General features: G+C 46.3%; 2 protein-coding genes across 2 annotated transcripts in view; both read left to right on the top strand.

Annotated features, from left to right (window-relative positions):
• KIAA2012 overlaps positions 1–15,421 on the top strand; it is a 244,930-nt gene that overhangs the window by 106,600 nt on the left and 122,909 nt on the right. The gene's annotated exons all lie outside the window — the stretch shown is intronic.
• The window catches only part of NOP58 (NOP58 ribonucleoprotein), a 35,900-nt gene that overhangs the window by 7,057 nt on the left and 13,422 nt on the right, over positions 1–15,421 (top strand). Inside the window, exons 5-12 of the mRNA XM_082242355.1 lie at positions 189–325; positions 1,946–2,010; positions 4,362–4,496; positions 7,967–8,112; positions 8,628–8,754; positions 9,698–9,861; positions 12,243–12,377; positions 15,094–15,155. Coding sequence (XP_082098481.1) covers positions 189–325; positions 1,946–2,010; positions 4,362–4,496; positions 7,967–8,112; positions 8,628–8,754; positions 9,698–9,861; positions 12,243–12,377; positions 15,094–15,155 — 971 coding nt within the window. The remainder of the gene's footprint in view (positions 1–188; positions 326–1,945; positions 2,011–4,361; positions 4,497–7,966; positions 8,113–8,627; positions 8,755–9,697; positions 9,862–12,242; positions 12,378–15,093; positions 15,156–15,421) is intronic.

Genomic DNA, 15,421 nt, shown 5'->3' with positions numbered 1-15,421 from the left:
GGGTTGCCAATTTGCTTAAATAAGAATTCTCAATGGTTATTTCACTTCTAGGAACTGGAAGATAGCCCTGCTTGTGGGTTAGCGTTGGGCTACCTTGCCTTTCTTAGGTTATGTTGCTGTTCAACAGTAAACAAATTTGTTGTTGCAATAATATCAAAATGGGGATCACCTTTTTTTCTCTCCTGCAGGAGAAACTGAACTTAAGTTGCCTGCACAGCCCCATGGTTACTGAACTGATGAGAGGCATCCGTTCTCAAATGGAAGGGCTGATCACTGGCCTTCCATCGCGGGAGATGGCAGCTATGTGTTTAGGCCTGGCACACAGGTAATACAAACGTCTTGCCAGCCCCGACTTGTTCATTTCTGTGCTCTGTATAAATATCCCCCTGAGGATACCATTTTCTACGAAGTGGAATGGCAAGCTTTGGCCCCAGCATCTACTTACAGCACAGTCTTGTACATGTTACCGTATTTTTCGCTCTATAGGACACACCGGACCACAAGACGCACCTAGTTTTTAGAGGGGGGAATCAAGAAAAAAATATATTATTTCCTTCCCCCAGCCCCAAAGAGCAAAGAAGCCAAGACAGCGAGTGGGATCCATCCCGCTGGCTGTCTTGGCTTCTGCCATAGACACGCAACCTCTCCAGCACAGCTAAAGAAGCGTGGCTAAAGAAGCCAAGGCAGCGAGCGGGATGGATCCCAGTCGCTGTCTTGGCTTCTTTGCTCTTTGGGGCTGGGGGAAGGAAATAATATATTTTTTTCTTGATTCCCCCCTCTAAAAACTAGGTGCGTCTTGTGGTCCGGTGTGTCCTATAGAGCGAAAAATACGCTGCCTTGGCTTCTTTAGCCTTAGAATCATAGAATCATAGAGTTGGAAGAGACCACAAGGGCCATCGAGTCCAACCCCCTGCCAAGCAGGAAACACCATCAGAGCACTCCTGACACATGGTTGTCAAGCCTCTGCTTAAAGACCTCCAAACAAGGAGACTCCACCACACTCCTTGGCAGCAAATTCTACTGTTGAACAGCTCTTACTGTCAGGAAGTTCTTCCTAATGTTTAGGTGGAATCTTCTTTCTTGTAGTTTGGATCCATTGCTCCGTGTCCGCTTCTCTGGAGCAGCAGAAAACAACCTTTCTCCCTCCTCTATGTGACATCCTTTTATATATTTGAACATGGCTATCATATCACCCCTTAACCTCCTCTTCTCCAGGCTAAACATGCCCAGCTCCCTTAGCCGTTCCTCATAAGGCGTCGTTTCCAGGCCTTTGACCATTTTGGTTGCCCTCCTCTGGACACGTTCCAGTTTGTCAGTGTCCTTCTTGAACTCTCCCAGCTGGAGAGGCCTCGTGCGGCTATGGCAATTCCCCCACCTCCCGCAAAAGCCCAGAAGAGTCGCACACCCTTTAAGGAGCGCGCGGCTCCTGTCGGCTTTTCTACGAGGAGGGAAAAGGGACTGACTGGCCGCGTCAGTCCCTTCTCACTCCTGGGGAAAAGCCCGCAAGAGCTGCGCGGGTTGTGTGCGGCTCTTGGGGGCTTTTCCTGCCTGCCTCCCCCCTGCATTTGCTCCATAGGACACGCACAGACTTTCCCCCTTAGTTTTTAAGAGGGAAGAAGTGCATCCTATGGAGCGAAAAATACGGTAACTTGTACAAGTTAGTCCTGCTCTCAGTTCTACTGGGTTTCTTCTAACTCGCTGAAACGCTTGTGCCTGTAGGGAGTAATACAAACCGCTTTTCACAGCTCTCTGCCTTAGACTTCTTGACTGTAAAAACACAAGTCAGTAAATGAAAAGGAAAAGGATTACTCGCTGCACCGTCAGCAAAGGTGAACACGCCATTGCAGTCAATAGCAATGCCTTTATAATTATTATTTGGGCGGGGGGAGAATCTGTGTGTCCTGTGCATTATTTACATAATCTTTATATCCATGTCTGTTTTCAGCCTCTCCCGATACAAGCTGAAGTTCAGCCCAGACAAAGTGGATACCATGATCGTCCAAGCTATTTGTGAGTACGGTTGGAAGTTAAATACCTTGATATGTCTGCCACCAGCTTTTGAATTCTTAATACAGTCGTACCTTGGAAGTCAAACAGCTTAGTTCTCGAACGTTTCGCCTCCCGAATGCCGCAAACCTGGAAGTGAGTGTTCCAGTTTGTGAACTATATTTGGAAGACGAATGTCCAGCAGGGCTTCCAATTGGCTGCAGGAGCTTCCTGCAGCCAATCAGAAGCCACACTTTGGTTTCTGAACGTTTTGGAAATCAAATACCTCCAGAACTAATTCCGTTCAACTACCAAGGTACGACTGTACCAGTAGCCACAAACATTCTGCTACCTAGTTTGCCACTGTAGAGTGTATTTTTGTTTTGTTCTATCAACCCTTCTGAAGGATCAGGAGCCAAGCCTATCCTAGAACTGGGGACAAGAACAAGTCAGAATGGCTCTCAGTTACTCCCGTTTTCCTCCATAACACAGGGTGAGGTCAGTCAAGAGGAGGGAGATGCAGGGCCAGTGATTAGCACAAATTTGGGCTAGCTACGTGGGCCAGCAAAACATTTAAATGCTTTCTATTTGTGTAAAAGGTTTTTTGTTGTGATCGCAAAAGCGAATTCAGTTTTTCTCACCGGGTTTTTAGAGAGGCTTATGTGCTCCCACCCCCATGCTGTGTCAGATGATTGCTGGCAATCTGACCAAATCAGTCTGTTAAAATAACAGCAGTAAGTGAGAGGCAAACCTCCTTCAAAAGCCAGAGAAGGATTCTGCTTCTAGGTATTGTAACCACCACGTTACCTGGTTCTCTAGTAGGATTTTTTAATATGGATCAGCAAGAGCCTAGTCTTGGACTTTTCTTTCCGAGTATGAGATGACTATGTGAGTTAGAAACAGCTTCTCATGGTCAATTGAAGGTAGCTAGGGAATGGGGCTGAGGTCTGCATTTATTTATTTGGTATACCGTATAATTCAATGATAAGTATTTCATCAAGCTGCAGTTTCTGTGGCTGCCAGTAGGTGGTGGTGGTGGTTGGGGAAACGTGAAGGGGAAGGTTGTTGTGCTTTCTTCAAGGTGTAAGGCAGGCATGGCCAAATTTGGCCCTCCAGATGTTTTGGGACTACAACTCCCATCATCCCTAGCTAACAGGACCAGTAGTCAGGGATTATAGGAATTATAGTTCCAAAACATCTGGAGGGCCAAGTTTGCCCATGCCTGGTCTAAGGGGACGGGGTGTTTTTGGTTTAGGGTGAGCTGGATGGGGTGAGTGAGCAAAGTAAGCAGGTGTGGCAGCCCCAGATAGTGATATTAATTAAATAATAATAATAATAATAATAATAATAATAATAATAATAATAATAATTTATTATGTACCACTGACAAATGGGTTTCGGTGTTGTTTTTTCCATGTGTGGGAAATAGGAAACAGATAAAGGGTATTTTCTAACAGCGATGGTAACTTTTTGCACCGTTCCTTCTGCTAGTATTTGGAGTGACTTGTATAATTGGCTACTACACTGTTGTTGATCTTAATGGGTGCAAGTGTCACAAGATTTCTGGATTTCCTCTTGTTCACGAGTCTCTTTCAACTACAATTAACTATGGTTTAAAGGTGAATGTGCAGTCTGCTAGTGCATGGAACTAAAATTGCAAGCACTTTGCCCCTCGCCCTTTTGCCACAGTTCTGCTAGGAAATAAGCCACAGTTCCTACTTAGCATTATATCTGAATTCGGAGTCATGGTTTGTTCCTCGGCAAACAAGTCATAAGTGATAAACTGGGAACAAACTTTGGTTACAGCTCGGGATTTGAAAAGAAGCAAGCCATGCGCTCAAGTTGGGTCATGATTAAGCCAAACCATAGCTTAGTTCCCAGCAGAAGAGAAGTGTGGTTTTAGCCCTGAGCATTTTTAAACTATGGTTTAATGTGATATACCCGAAAGAGCGTCTCCACCCCCATCGTTCTGGTGGTTCCGTCACTTCAAGAAGCCAAGTTACAGGGAACCAGGCAGAGGGCCTTCTCGGTAGTGGCACCTGCCCTGTGGAACACCCTCCCACCAGATGTCAAAGAGAACCATAACTACCAGACTTTTAGAAGACATCTGAAGGCAGCCCTGTTTAGGGAAGCTTTTAATGTTTGACGGACTACTGTATTTTAATATTTTGTAGGGAGCCGCCCAGAGTAGCTGGGGAAGCCCACCCAGATGGGCGGGGTATAAAAAATAATTATTATTTAATATTATTATTATTATTATTATTATTATTTGGAAACCAGGCCAGTACGTTTCTTCCCTGAGATCCTAGGATAGCTCACGGTCTAGTTTCTAATTGAAACTAAGCCCAAGTGTCTCTTGTGTTTGTCTACCGCAGCTCTCCTTGATGACTTGGACAAAGAACTGAACAACTATATAATGCGCTGTCGAGAATGGTACGGGTGGCACTTCCCTGAACTGGGCAAAATCATCACAGATAATCTAACCTACTGTAAATGTGTGCGGAAAATTGGTGAGTAGTGCTGGGCTCCTTAGGTAAAAGGCATCGTCCAACATCACACCAGTAGACGCAGTAGGACTTGCCTTCCTCTCCTGCAGCCCCCACGCATCTCCCCAGCCCTCCAGAGCAGATTTGGGGGGGTGAGCAGGGGGCTGCAGGAGGGAGGAGATAAAATAAGAGGTGTGGTGTTCAAGCAGGAACACCACAGTTGGATATCGGCCACATTGTGGCATATTCACTGCCTTTGAAATTGTACATTACATCCTTTTTATGCTAGAGATTCACAATGCACAACATCTATCACTGCTGTAATGGGTATGGGGTTGCTCGTGCGTAAGTTGCCGCCTCTCCTGGCTATGTTGCCTTGTTAAACCTTTCTGTCTGGACAGCCCTTCACTTCGTGGCTGCCTCAGTTGCTAGCAGAATCCGTCAGTGGGCGTTTCTTAAATCTTTTCCAACATAAAAGTTGTTTGACACCCAGTCTCCTCCTACTCTCTCTGTGCGGAAGTCTTCTGCGCAGGGTGGGCGTGGGTAGCGGAGGACCTGTGCTCTCCCCGCTGGTGTCCGGTGAAGAGTCCTGGAGCCCTCTCGCCAATTCCCCCCATCAGCCCCTCTATATCCCTGGTGTTGCGCTGATTTGCTTCCCCATCTGCGGAGCTGCCTCTCTCCCTGCTGGGCCCTTCTCCAGCATCATTTGAGAGCCTTCCCTCCGCCTCTAGCTCCGATGTCAGTTCCCTGACAACTGCAATGCATTATACATTGGGCTGCCTCTGAAGACGGTTGAAAAGTATGGCTAGTGTAGGTTGCTCCCCGGAGCAAGACGGTTTGAGCGTATTACCCCGATCCTGGTCCGACTGCACTGGCTACCAATTAAATTTCCGGGCCCAAATCAAAGTGCTGGTTTTGACCTATAAAGCCTTAAATGGCTCAGGGCCACAATACCTCAAGGACCACCTCTTTCCATATGAACCTACCCAGACCCTGAGATCATCGTCTGAGGCCCTTCTTCGTTTGCCACCTCCTCAAGAGGTTCGGAAGGTGGCAACACAAGAACGGGGCCTTCTTTGCAGTTGTTCCCCGTCTGTGGAATGCTCTCCCCAGCAAAGTTCGCCTGGTGCCTTCATTATACACCTTTAGGCACCAGGCAAAAACGTTCCTTTTTAACCAAGCCTTTTTCTTGATCTGATTTATATATTATGCCCTTTTAAAATGTGGGTCTTTTCGGGGGGGGGTGTTATTGGGCTGTCGTTTTTATTTTGATTATATATTTTATGGTTTTATACTTTTGTTCTGTGAACCACCCTGAGACTTCCTGGTATAGGGCAGTACAGTGGTACCTCGGGATACATACGCTTCAGGTTAAATACGCTTCAGGTTACAGACTCTGCTAACCCAGAAACATTACCTCGGGTTAAGAACTTAGCTTCAGGATGAGAACAAAAATTGTGCAGCGGCAGCAGGAGGCCCCATTAGCTAAAGTGGTGCTTCAGGTTAAGAACAGTTTCAGGTTAAGAACGGACCTCCGGAACGAATTAAGTACGTAACCCGAGGTACCACTGTATATAAATAATAATAATAATAGCAATAGTAATAGCTATATTGGGATGCGGGTGGCACTGTGGGTTAAACCACAGAGCCTAGGGCTTGCCGGTCAGAAGGTTGGCGGTTCAAATCCCCACGACGGGGTGAGCTTCCGTTGCTCAGTCCCTGCTCCTGCCCACCTAGCAGTTCGAAAGCACGTCAAAGTGCAAGTAGATAAATAGGTACCGCTCTGGCAGGAAGGTAAACGGCGTTTCCGTGCCCTGCTCTGGTTCGCCAAAAGCGGCTTGGTCATGCTGGCCACACGACCCAGAAGCTGTACGCCGGCTCCCTCGGCCAGTAAAGCGAGATGAGTGCCACAACCCCAGAGTGGGCCACGACTGGACCTAATGGTCAGGGGTCCCTTTACTTTTAATAGCTATATTTATAAGTCCTGCTATTGCCTTCATTCTATAGAATTCTTCAGTAACTGAGCTATGAAAAATACCAAAGAGCAGTGAAGAGAGAACTAAGCAAATCTATGGCTTACCATGATTAAGAAATCTTGCTGTTGCACAGAGGAAAAATGGTGTCCACTTTGCTGCTTCCTCGCTCCTGCTGCTGCTGCTGCCACCGCCGCCAGATTAACAGAAACTTAATTTTAAGTTTTAATTTTAATCTTTTGTTGGAAGCCGCCCAGGGCTGGATTGAGGCAAACTACAACCCTGGGTTTGGGCACAACACTAAGACAAACCATGAATTTGTTCTTGGTGGCAGGAGAGGAGCTAAGTGGTTGTGATTTTCTCCCAACACAATTATTGAAGGTGAGGCTTGGCTTGGCTTGGTTTAGCATTGCAAGCTAACCAAGCCATAGTACAGTTTCCTTTCTTTTGTGTTGGAGTTGTAAACCAAAAGAAATGATGAGCAAGAGCCGATGCTTAATAACTCGCTCTCACCGGCCCACTCACAAATTCTACATAAATGGGAACTAACACCACGCCGTAGAGATTACCATTTCAAATTAAGTATAATGTGGAAAGACACAGCTGCCTGTCTGTGGTGGAGAAGTGTTCTTCAAAGTCGCAGCTGATTAAGACTTTCAAGAGCCCATCTGCTTCCATGTTTGATTTTCTGCAACCCTGTGACACCATGTTTAGAGAAGTTCTTGGCAAGTTGAGATAAGACAGGCACCCGGTTATCTGTGCTTTCCAGAACCTGTTGAAGACAGTTTTGTTTCGACAAGCTTTTGCAGCTGAGTGGAAAGGGCTCTGCCTTAGCTATTTGTCTTGTCACGTTTTTAAATCGTATCTTCAGGGTTTTGTTTTTAAATTTTTAAGAACTACTGTATTTTTTGCTCTATAAGACTCACTTTTCCCCTCCTAAAAAGTAAGGGGAAATGTTTGTGCGTCTTATGGAGCGAATGCAGGCTGCACAGCTATCCCAGAAGCCAGAACAGCAAGAGGGATTGCTGCTTTCGCTGCGCAGCGACCCCTCTTGTTGTTCTGGCTTCTGAGATTCAGAATATTTTTTTTCTTGTTTTCCTCCTCCAAAAACTAGGTGCGTCTTATGGCGCGAAAAATACGGTATTTCTTTACTTTGTAAGTCATCTCGGCACATACGTATAAGGCTGTTCATAAGCGAATAGATGTTAAATGTTTTAAAACTTGGCTTCTGTCACTGCTTGCCATTCATTCCAACTCCTTTACAGTGGTACCTCTGGTTGCGAACGGGATCCGTTCTGGAGGCCCGTTCGCAACATGAAAAGAACGCAACCCGCGTCTGCACACGTGCAGGTTGCGACTCGCCGCTTATGCGCATGCGTGTGACGTCATTTTGCACGTCTGCGCATGCGCGAGCGGTGAAACCTGGAAGTAACCCTTTCCGGTACTTCTGGATCGCCGCAGGACGTATCCTGAAAGAACGTAACATGAAGCGGACATAACATGAGGTATTTTGCTTCCCAGGAGACAGAAAAAACTTTGCCTGTTCTGACCTGTCTGAGGCCCTGCCTGAGGAGGTTGAGGAGGAGGTGAAAGCAGCTGCCGAAATCTCCATGGGGACTGAGGTGTCAGAGGAAGACATCAGCAACATACAACATCTCTGTGACCAGGTGATGACGATGGCGGTGTGGTTTTGTCGAAAGTTTGTTTCATTGGCGTATTTGCATTATGGATTTACTCCTCTGAAATTCACTTGGGGAGGATGGATGGATGGATATGGAATTTGTAGTTCATAGCTGGTCCAAAACGAAAACAGCGATTTAAGTCAAAGCCCATACCTCCACCGTTGCTCACAATCAATGTGCAGCCTGTGTAAAAGGCTTAGTGCTGCTTCCTTCAGTTGAGCCTAATTCTGTTTTAAATCTAAAGTGATCCAGCCTAACTGGCAGTAAATCCTAAAGAAGCAATTTTGGAAAGCCTTTCAGGCCAACGTTCTTGATGGCAGTGATGATTTCTTTGATGATGCTTTCCCTGATGTTAAACCATGAGGGTCGCACAGTCACTACCTCTTCTGATGCCATCTCGAATAGCTAAATTAAAGACATTAAAGTTGGCATAATGTGAACAGTTCTTCTGAGATTTGCAGCAGAAGCATTGCCTTGACCAGCCTTGTTTCATATTTCAGGTAATCGAGATATCGGACTATCGAGCACAGCTGTATGATTATCTGAAAAACAGAATGATGGCCATTGCGCCTAACCTCACGGTCATGGTGGGAGAGTTGGTGGGAGCGAGACTCATCGCTCACGCAGGTAAGCTTGACGCAATGGGGGGGGGGAGACGTGTTGTGCTTAACTGTCCTGCACTTCGCAGCATCCGAAGGACACAAGTCCATTGACCAAGACCGGCTTTGTGAAGACTTTTGGTGTCTGCAAAATAGAAGCCCAGAGGTCGTCAGTGATGATTTTGTCCTGAAGTTTGCTTGATTTCATCTCGAAACATGAAGGCAACTCTAGTCACTACCTCTTCTGAGACGTCTTCTGGGCTCTGCTGTAGTTCCTTCTCCTCGGCTGCCTCCCCCAAATAAAACCCAACAAATGCTTTGTTTATTGGTATCATTTTTCAAGGCCTGGGTTGAATTATGTTACTGCCGATTGCCAAATTACCGTATTTTTTGCTCTATAAGACTCACTTTTTCCCTCCCAAAAAGTAAGGGGAAATGTGTGTGCATCTTATGGGGCGAATGCAGGCTGCGCAGCTATCCCAGAAGCCAGAATAGCAAGAGGGATTGCTGCTTTCGCTGCGCAGCGATCCCTCTTGCTGTTCTGGCTTCTGAGATTCAGAAATTTTTTTTTCTTGTTTTCCTCCTCCAAAAACATGGTGCGTCTTGTGGTCTGGTGCGACTTATAGAGCAAAAAATATGGTATGTATAAGTGGTACCTCAGGTTAAGTACAGACCTGCAGGACGAATTAAGTTCTTAACCCGAGGTACCACTGTAGTTGTTGTTCTCTTTGACACCCAGTGGGAGGGCGTTTCACAGGGCGGGGGCCACCACCGAGAAGGCCCTCTGCCTGGTTCCCTGTAAACCTACCTCACAGTGAGGGAACTGCCAGAAGGCCCTCGGAACTGGACCTCAGTGTCCGGGCTGAACGATGGGCGTGGAGACCCTCCTTCAGGTATATAAAGCTTGAAACTTGGTTCTTTCGAAGGCTGCTAATTCTTGCAAACTCCTGTTGCATCTTTTCTTAACGCAGGCTCTCTCTTGAACCTGGCTAAGCACCCGGCGTCGACAGTTCAGATCCTGGGAGCCGAAAAGGCGCTCTTCAGAGCACTGAAGACTAAACGCGACACACCCAAGTTTGGTCTGATCTATCACGCTTCTCTGGTGGGGCAGACGACAGCCAAGAACAAAGGAAAGGTAAGATGCTCTAAAACACACGTTGCTTTCTGATTCCTTGAACCTGCATCTACAGGTAACTAAGGAACCAAAACTTTTGACATTTGACTTTGTTTCTAGTAAGGCTTCATTGTTAGTCTAAATTTGGTATTTTCCTGAGTTCTAGGGTGACACCCCTCTCCAAACCCTCTCTGCCTTGTGGCTTTTTTATATTTGTTGTTGTTTAGTCATGTCCGACTCTTCGTGACCCCATGGACCAGAGCACGCCAGGCACTCCTGTCTTCCACTGCCTCCCGCAGTTTGGTCAACTCATGTTGGTAGCTTTGAGAACACTTTCCAACCATTTCATCCTCTCCCGTCCCCTTCTCCTTGTGCCCTCCATCTTTTCCAACATCAGGGTCTTTTCCAGGGAGTCTTCTCTTCTCATGAGGTGGCCAAAGTATTGGAGCCTCAACTTCAGGATCTGTCCTCTCAGGGCTGATTTGCTTCAGAATGGATAGGTTTGATCTTCTTGCAGTCCATGGGACTCTCAAGAGTCTCCTCCAGCACCATAATTCAAAAGCATCAATTCTTCGGCCATCAGCCTTCTTTATGGTCCAGCTCTCACTTCCATACATCACTACTGGGAAAACCATAGCTTTAATTATACGGACCTTTGTTGGCAAGGTGATGTCTCTTTTTTATATTATTGGAAGCAAAAGGAGAGAGGGAACCTGAAAATGGCTTTGAAATATTACAAATAGTAATAAACACCCTAGTTGTTTCAATTTCATGAGAGCCTTCTTGTGAATTGAATTCCCATCCTTGCTTATCTGGAAGTCCTTTCTGTAATATATACCATATTTTTCGCTCTATAAGACGCACCAGACCACAAGACGTGCCTAGTTTTTGGAGGAGGAAAACAAGAAAAAAAATATTCTGAATCTCAGAAGCCAGAACAGCAAGAGGGATCGCTGTGCAGTGAAAGCAGCAATCCCTCTTGCTGTTCTGGCTTCTGGGATAGCTGCGCAGCCTGCATTCACTCCATAAGACACACACACATTTCCCCTTACTTTTTAGGAGGGAAAAAGTGAGTCTTATAGAGCAGAAAATACGGTATATGTTTTTGTGTGTTCTTTTATCTGTTCCTCTAGCAATAGACCGTATTTTTCTGTGTATAAGACGATGTTTTTTGCTTTTAAAAAATCAGCAAAAAATTGGGGCTCATCAGATGGTACACAGGGTTCTGGATCGGATCGCAGGTTGCAGTTTGCCAACTCAGACCCAAAAAGAAGCTTAGCAACTTTTAGGACAATCACCCCCCGAAAAGCTCAAGAACTTTCAGCTGCCCGATCGTCCCTGGACATGGCGAGCGAGGGGAGCCCGGCTGGCTCTGGCTGAGATCACCCAGCGGCCCTGCGAGCCAAAGACGGCACTCACTCAGTAGCTATCACTGTTTGTTCGGTGGCTGCAGCACCAGAAAGAGGTGGTCAGCTCCACTATTCAAGCAGGAGGAGGAGGAAGAATAGCTTGCATAAAAACCCCCTACTAGTGCTGCTGCCGCTACTGCTGCTCTTGTCAACCAGCCACCGTGGTTTTGGGAACCCTAATTTATAATGATGATGATGATTTATTATTTTATACCCCAGCCAAAATCAAGCTCAGAACGGCTAACACCAATAAAATTAGAATAAAATCTAAAAGGGGGGGGGACGGTTAATTAAAATACGGGATGAAATACAATTTAAAATGCAGCCTCTTTTTAGTAGTAGCCCATAAATCGAAACCATAAGGGGAGGGAAACATAAGGGTCAGACAGAGTCCAAACTAAAGGCCAGGCAGAACAGCTCTGTCTTGCAAGCCCTGCAGAAAGATGTCAAATCCCGCAGGGCACTGGTCTCTTGTGGCAGAGCGTTCCACCAAGTCGGGGCCAGTACTAAAAAGGCCCTGGCCCTAGTTGAGACCAATCTAACCATCTTGTTACTTGTGGACCTTAAGGTCCTCCGCGGGGCATACCAGGAGAGGCAGTCCCGTAGGTACTGATTAAGAAATACTGATTTCTTAATTTTGGGTTCAAAAAAATAGAGGCCGCCTTATACATAAGGGTGTCCTATGGTATTCCTATTCTGATTTATGATTTATAAATAATTCAGAGAAGGAAAAATAACGAGTTACTCCATTTAGTAGTGGTTAAAGTTATGTATTTGTTTTGAAATACTCGGCTTTCACTGTTATAAAAGCAGCTTGTTGTTTTCAACAAAGGAGACCTTTGTGAGCATTCATCCATTGTTGCCTTAAACTATGAGTAGAAGTTCTCTTTGTGGTAACCTGTGTTGGCATGACTTGGAGCACCATGGGCAAAGTCAACTGCCAGCTTGGTTTCATTGGGGGGGTATTTAATTTAATTTAATTTTTCTTTCCAGATCTCACGAATGCTGGCAGCTAAAACAGCCTTGACTATCCGTTACGATGCTCTCGGAGACTCGAGCAGCGCTGAGATGGGAGCAGAAAACAGGTTGAAAGTCGAGACAAGGCTGAGGCACTTGGAGGAGAAAGGGGTGAGCCTGCAAAAACATGGAAAGACAATTTTATGTGGTTATTTTATTATTATTATTTCTATACCCGAAGGTCTCAAGGCGGTTCACATAACGGATGCTTCTCGGTGGCGGCAGCAGTCCACACACTTTGCTTAAAGTACTTTATAGAGTCTAGCGATGAAGCTGAAAGGTGTGCAGTGGAGGGCAACCAAGGCTATCAGGTCTGGAAACCGAGTTTTATGAAGAACGGTTGAAGGAGCTGGGTACGTTTAGCCTGAAAAAGAGGAGACCGAGAGAGGAGATCATCATCATTCATTCATGGGAGCCAGTGTGATGTAGTGGTTAAGAGGGGTGGACTGGTGAACCGGGTTCGCGTCTCCGCTCCTCCACATGCAGCTGCTGAGTGACCTTGGGCCAGTCACACTTCTCTGAAGCCTCTCAGCCCCACTCACCTCACAGAATGTTTGTTGTGGGGGAGGAAGGGAAAAGAGATTGTTAGCCGCTTTGAGACTCCTTCGGGTAGTGATAAAGCGGGATATCAAATCCAAACTCCTCCTCTTCTCTTCTTCATTTTTTAATTTGCATACCGTCTTTCTATCTTACAATACAGTCATACCTCGGGTTAAATATGCTTCAGGCTGAGCGTTTTCAGGTTACGCTCCGCAGCGACCCAGAAGTAACGGAGCGCATTGTTTTCGGGTCTCGCCGCTCGCGCATGCACAGACGCTCAGAACGACGTCATGCGCGGAAGCGGAGAAACGCAACCCGCAGTCGCATGTTACGTTTACTTCAGGATGCGAACAGGGCACCGGAACGGATCCCGTTCGTATCCAGAGGTACCACTGTACTCAAGGCGGTTTACAAGCTGAAGAAACAAAAAATGTACTCTTACAACAATCCAATGCAATACAAAAATGTGATAATAAAACTTTAAAATAGGCAACCTACATCAAAAAAGTAACCTTCAACAATCATTAGCATAGTATTAAATGATAATAACATATACAAGTTAAACAGAAATCCACTCAACAGTTACAATAAATAATTTCTAAACTATAATCAATAAAACAGCGGCAAGCCACAGTACATAAAATAATACAATACAAATTGAGAAGCAGAGACTAGAGAGTAGAGCAGGGCAGGTGGAAGGAGGCCTTGCCTGATGGAGTCTCTTCCCTCATAGTTCTTTCTCCAGGCCTAGCTTCCTTATGAGGACTCCTAGGGTCAAAGGGTGGGGCAAGGCAGGTGGAAAGAGATGACAGCCATCCTCAAATATCTCAAGGGCCATCACACGGAAGAGGGAACAAGCTTGTTTTCTCCTGCTCTGGATGGTAGGACTCGAAACAATGGCTTCAAGTTACAAGAAAGGAGATTCCAACTAGACGTCAGAAGAAGCTTTCTGACAGTAAGAGCTGTCTGACAGTCTCCCTCAAGAGGTCGTGGAGTCTCCTGGGAGGTTTTAAGCAGAGGTTGGATGGCCATCTGTCATGGATGGCGTTTGGACTAGATGTCCCTTGTGGTCCCATCCAACTCTACCATTGCATGAGACATCAGTTGACACATTGGCAGTAAAGGCAGAGATAAGGTCCACTTCCAACTATTTGCCTGCATTCCCATTCCAGACCACCTTTTATTCCATGGATCTATCAGCTTGGCTGGGATGCGGGTGGCACTGTGGGTTAAACCACAGAGCCTACGACTTGCCGATCAGAAGGTCGGCAATTCGAATCCCCGCGATGGGGTGAGCTCCCGTTGCTCGGTCCCTGCTCCTGCCAACCTAGCAGTTCGAAAGCACGTCAAAGTGCAAGTAGATAAATAGGTACCTCTCTGGTGGGAAGCTAAACGGCTTTTCTGTGCGCTGCTCTGGTTTGCCAGAAGCAGCTTAGTCGGCCCATAAAGCAAGATGAGCGCCGCAACTCCAGAGTCGGTCACAACTGGACCTAATGGTCAGGGGTCCCTTTACCTTGATCAGCTTTGCTCTTCCTTTGCAACACAGCTCAAACTCAAGCTGCATTATGAAGGAAAAAATGGGTCATCTGGCCTCAGGTGGGTGACCCCCACCCACCTGTCAAGATGACCCACCTATGGGGGTGGGAAGTTCAGAATCCAGAGTAGGAGAAACATTAGGCTTTGGAGAACTCCTGAAAGCATGAGGGGTGGGAATTGCAGCAGGAGAAGGAAGGAAAGGGCCTTGCTAGATCTTTGCTTGGTTCATTCACTGCATGGAATCTGGACTTTGGAAACGTCAAAGCACCGAATTTTTCGTTCTGCCCATACCAGGTGGCTGTGTGGTTGACTCTCGACTCACTAAGTCCTCATCCACGCTGTTTCTTAATTCCTTTTCTTCTGGGATATGGAACTGGTGTCTCACAAGAAGGCATGGAAATCCTAGGATTTGCTGTTAACCGCCCAGTGGAAGGAGATCCAAATAGTTCAGCCCACCCTTCCAGATGTTTTTGGACCACAACATTATCAGCCTTAGCCAGACCCTATAATGATGGGGTTGGGGAGAGTTGTTGTCCCAAACATCTGGAGAACATCAGGCTTGCGGAGGCTATTTTAGCCCAGCCCGTGTTTCTTCCGTGAGCCATGGTTCCCCTGTTATTAGGAGTAGTTCACTCCAGCCTGCTTTTTCTCAAGAGAACCTGTGTTCGGCTTTAATTCTTCTTAGCGATGTTGTGCCAACATTTTATCATCAGTCATTTGTTCCTCATAGCTGTGTCTTTCTCCCCCTCAGATAAGACGGATAAGTGGCACGGGAAAAGCCTTGGCCAGGGCAGACAAATATCAGCACAAGAGGTTGGTAATTGTATGTTTTGTTTTGTTTTTCTTTTGCTTCCCAAATGCTTGGGTTTTAAGTTTGCCGCACTGTCTCCTGCATTGGTGGAAACATTTTCAATACTCTCAGCGCAGCCTTGCTTGCTGCAAGCTGGGTCTCAGGTTGCTTGTTTGGTTCGTTGCTAGCTCTCTTCTTTTCCCCCCTTACCTTTGGTGATGGCGTTTTAGTTTAATACAGATTAATAATACAACTTTTGTGCGTTATGAGCCGAAGGAGTCCAGATACC

This window comes from Podarcis vaucheri (assembly GCF_965113315.1).
Source record: "Podarcis vaucheri genome assembly, contig: SUPER_1_unloc_1, whole genome shotgun sequence".
Classification (NCBI taxonomy): Eukaryota; Metazoa; Chordata; class Lepidosauria; order Squamata; family Lacertidae; genus Podarcis; species Podarcis vaucheri.
The sequence above is the reverse complement of the archived record's forward strand: the minus strand, read 5'-3'. Positions and strand labels throughout refer to the sequence as shown.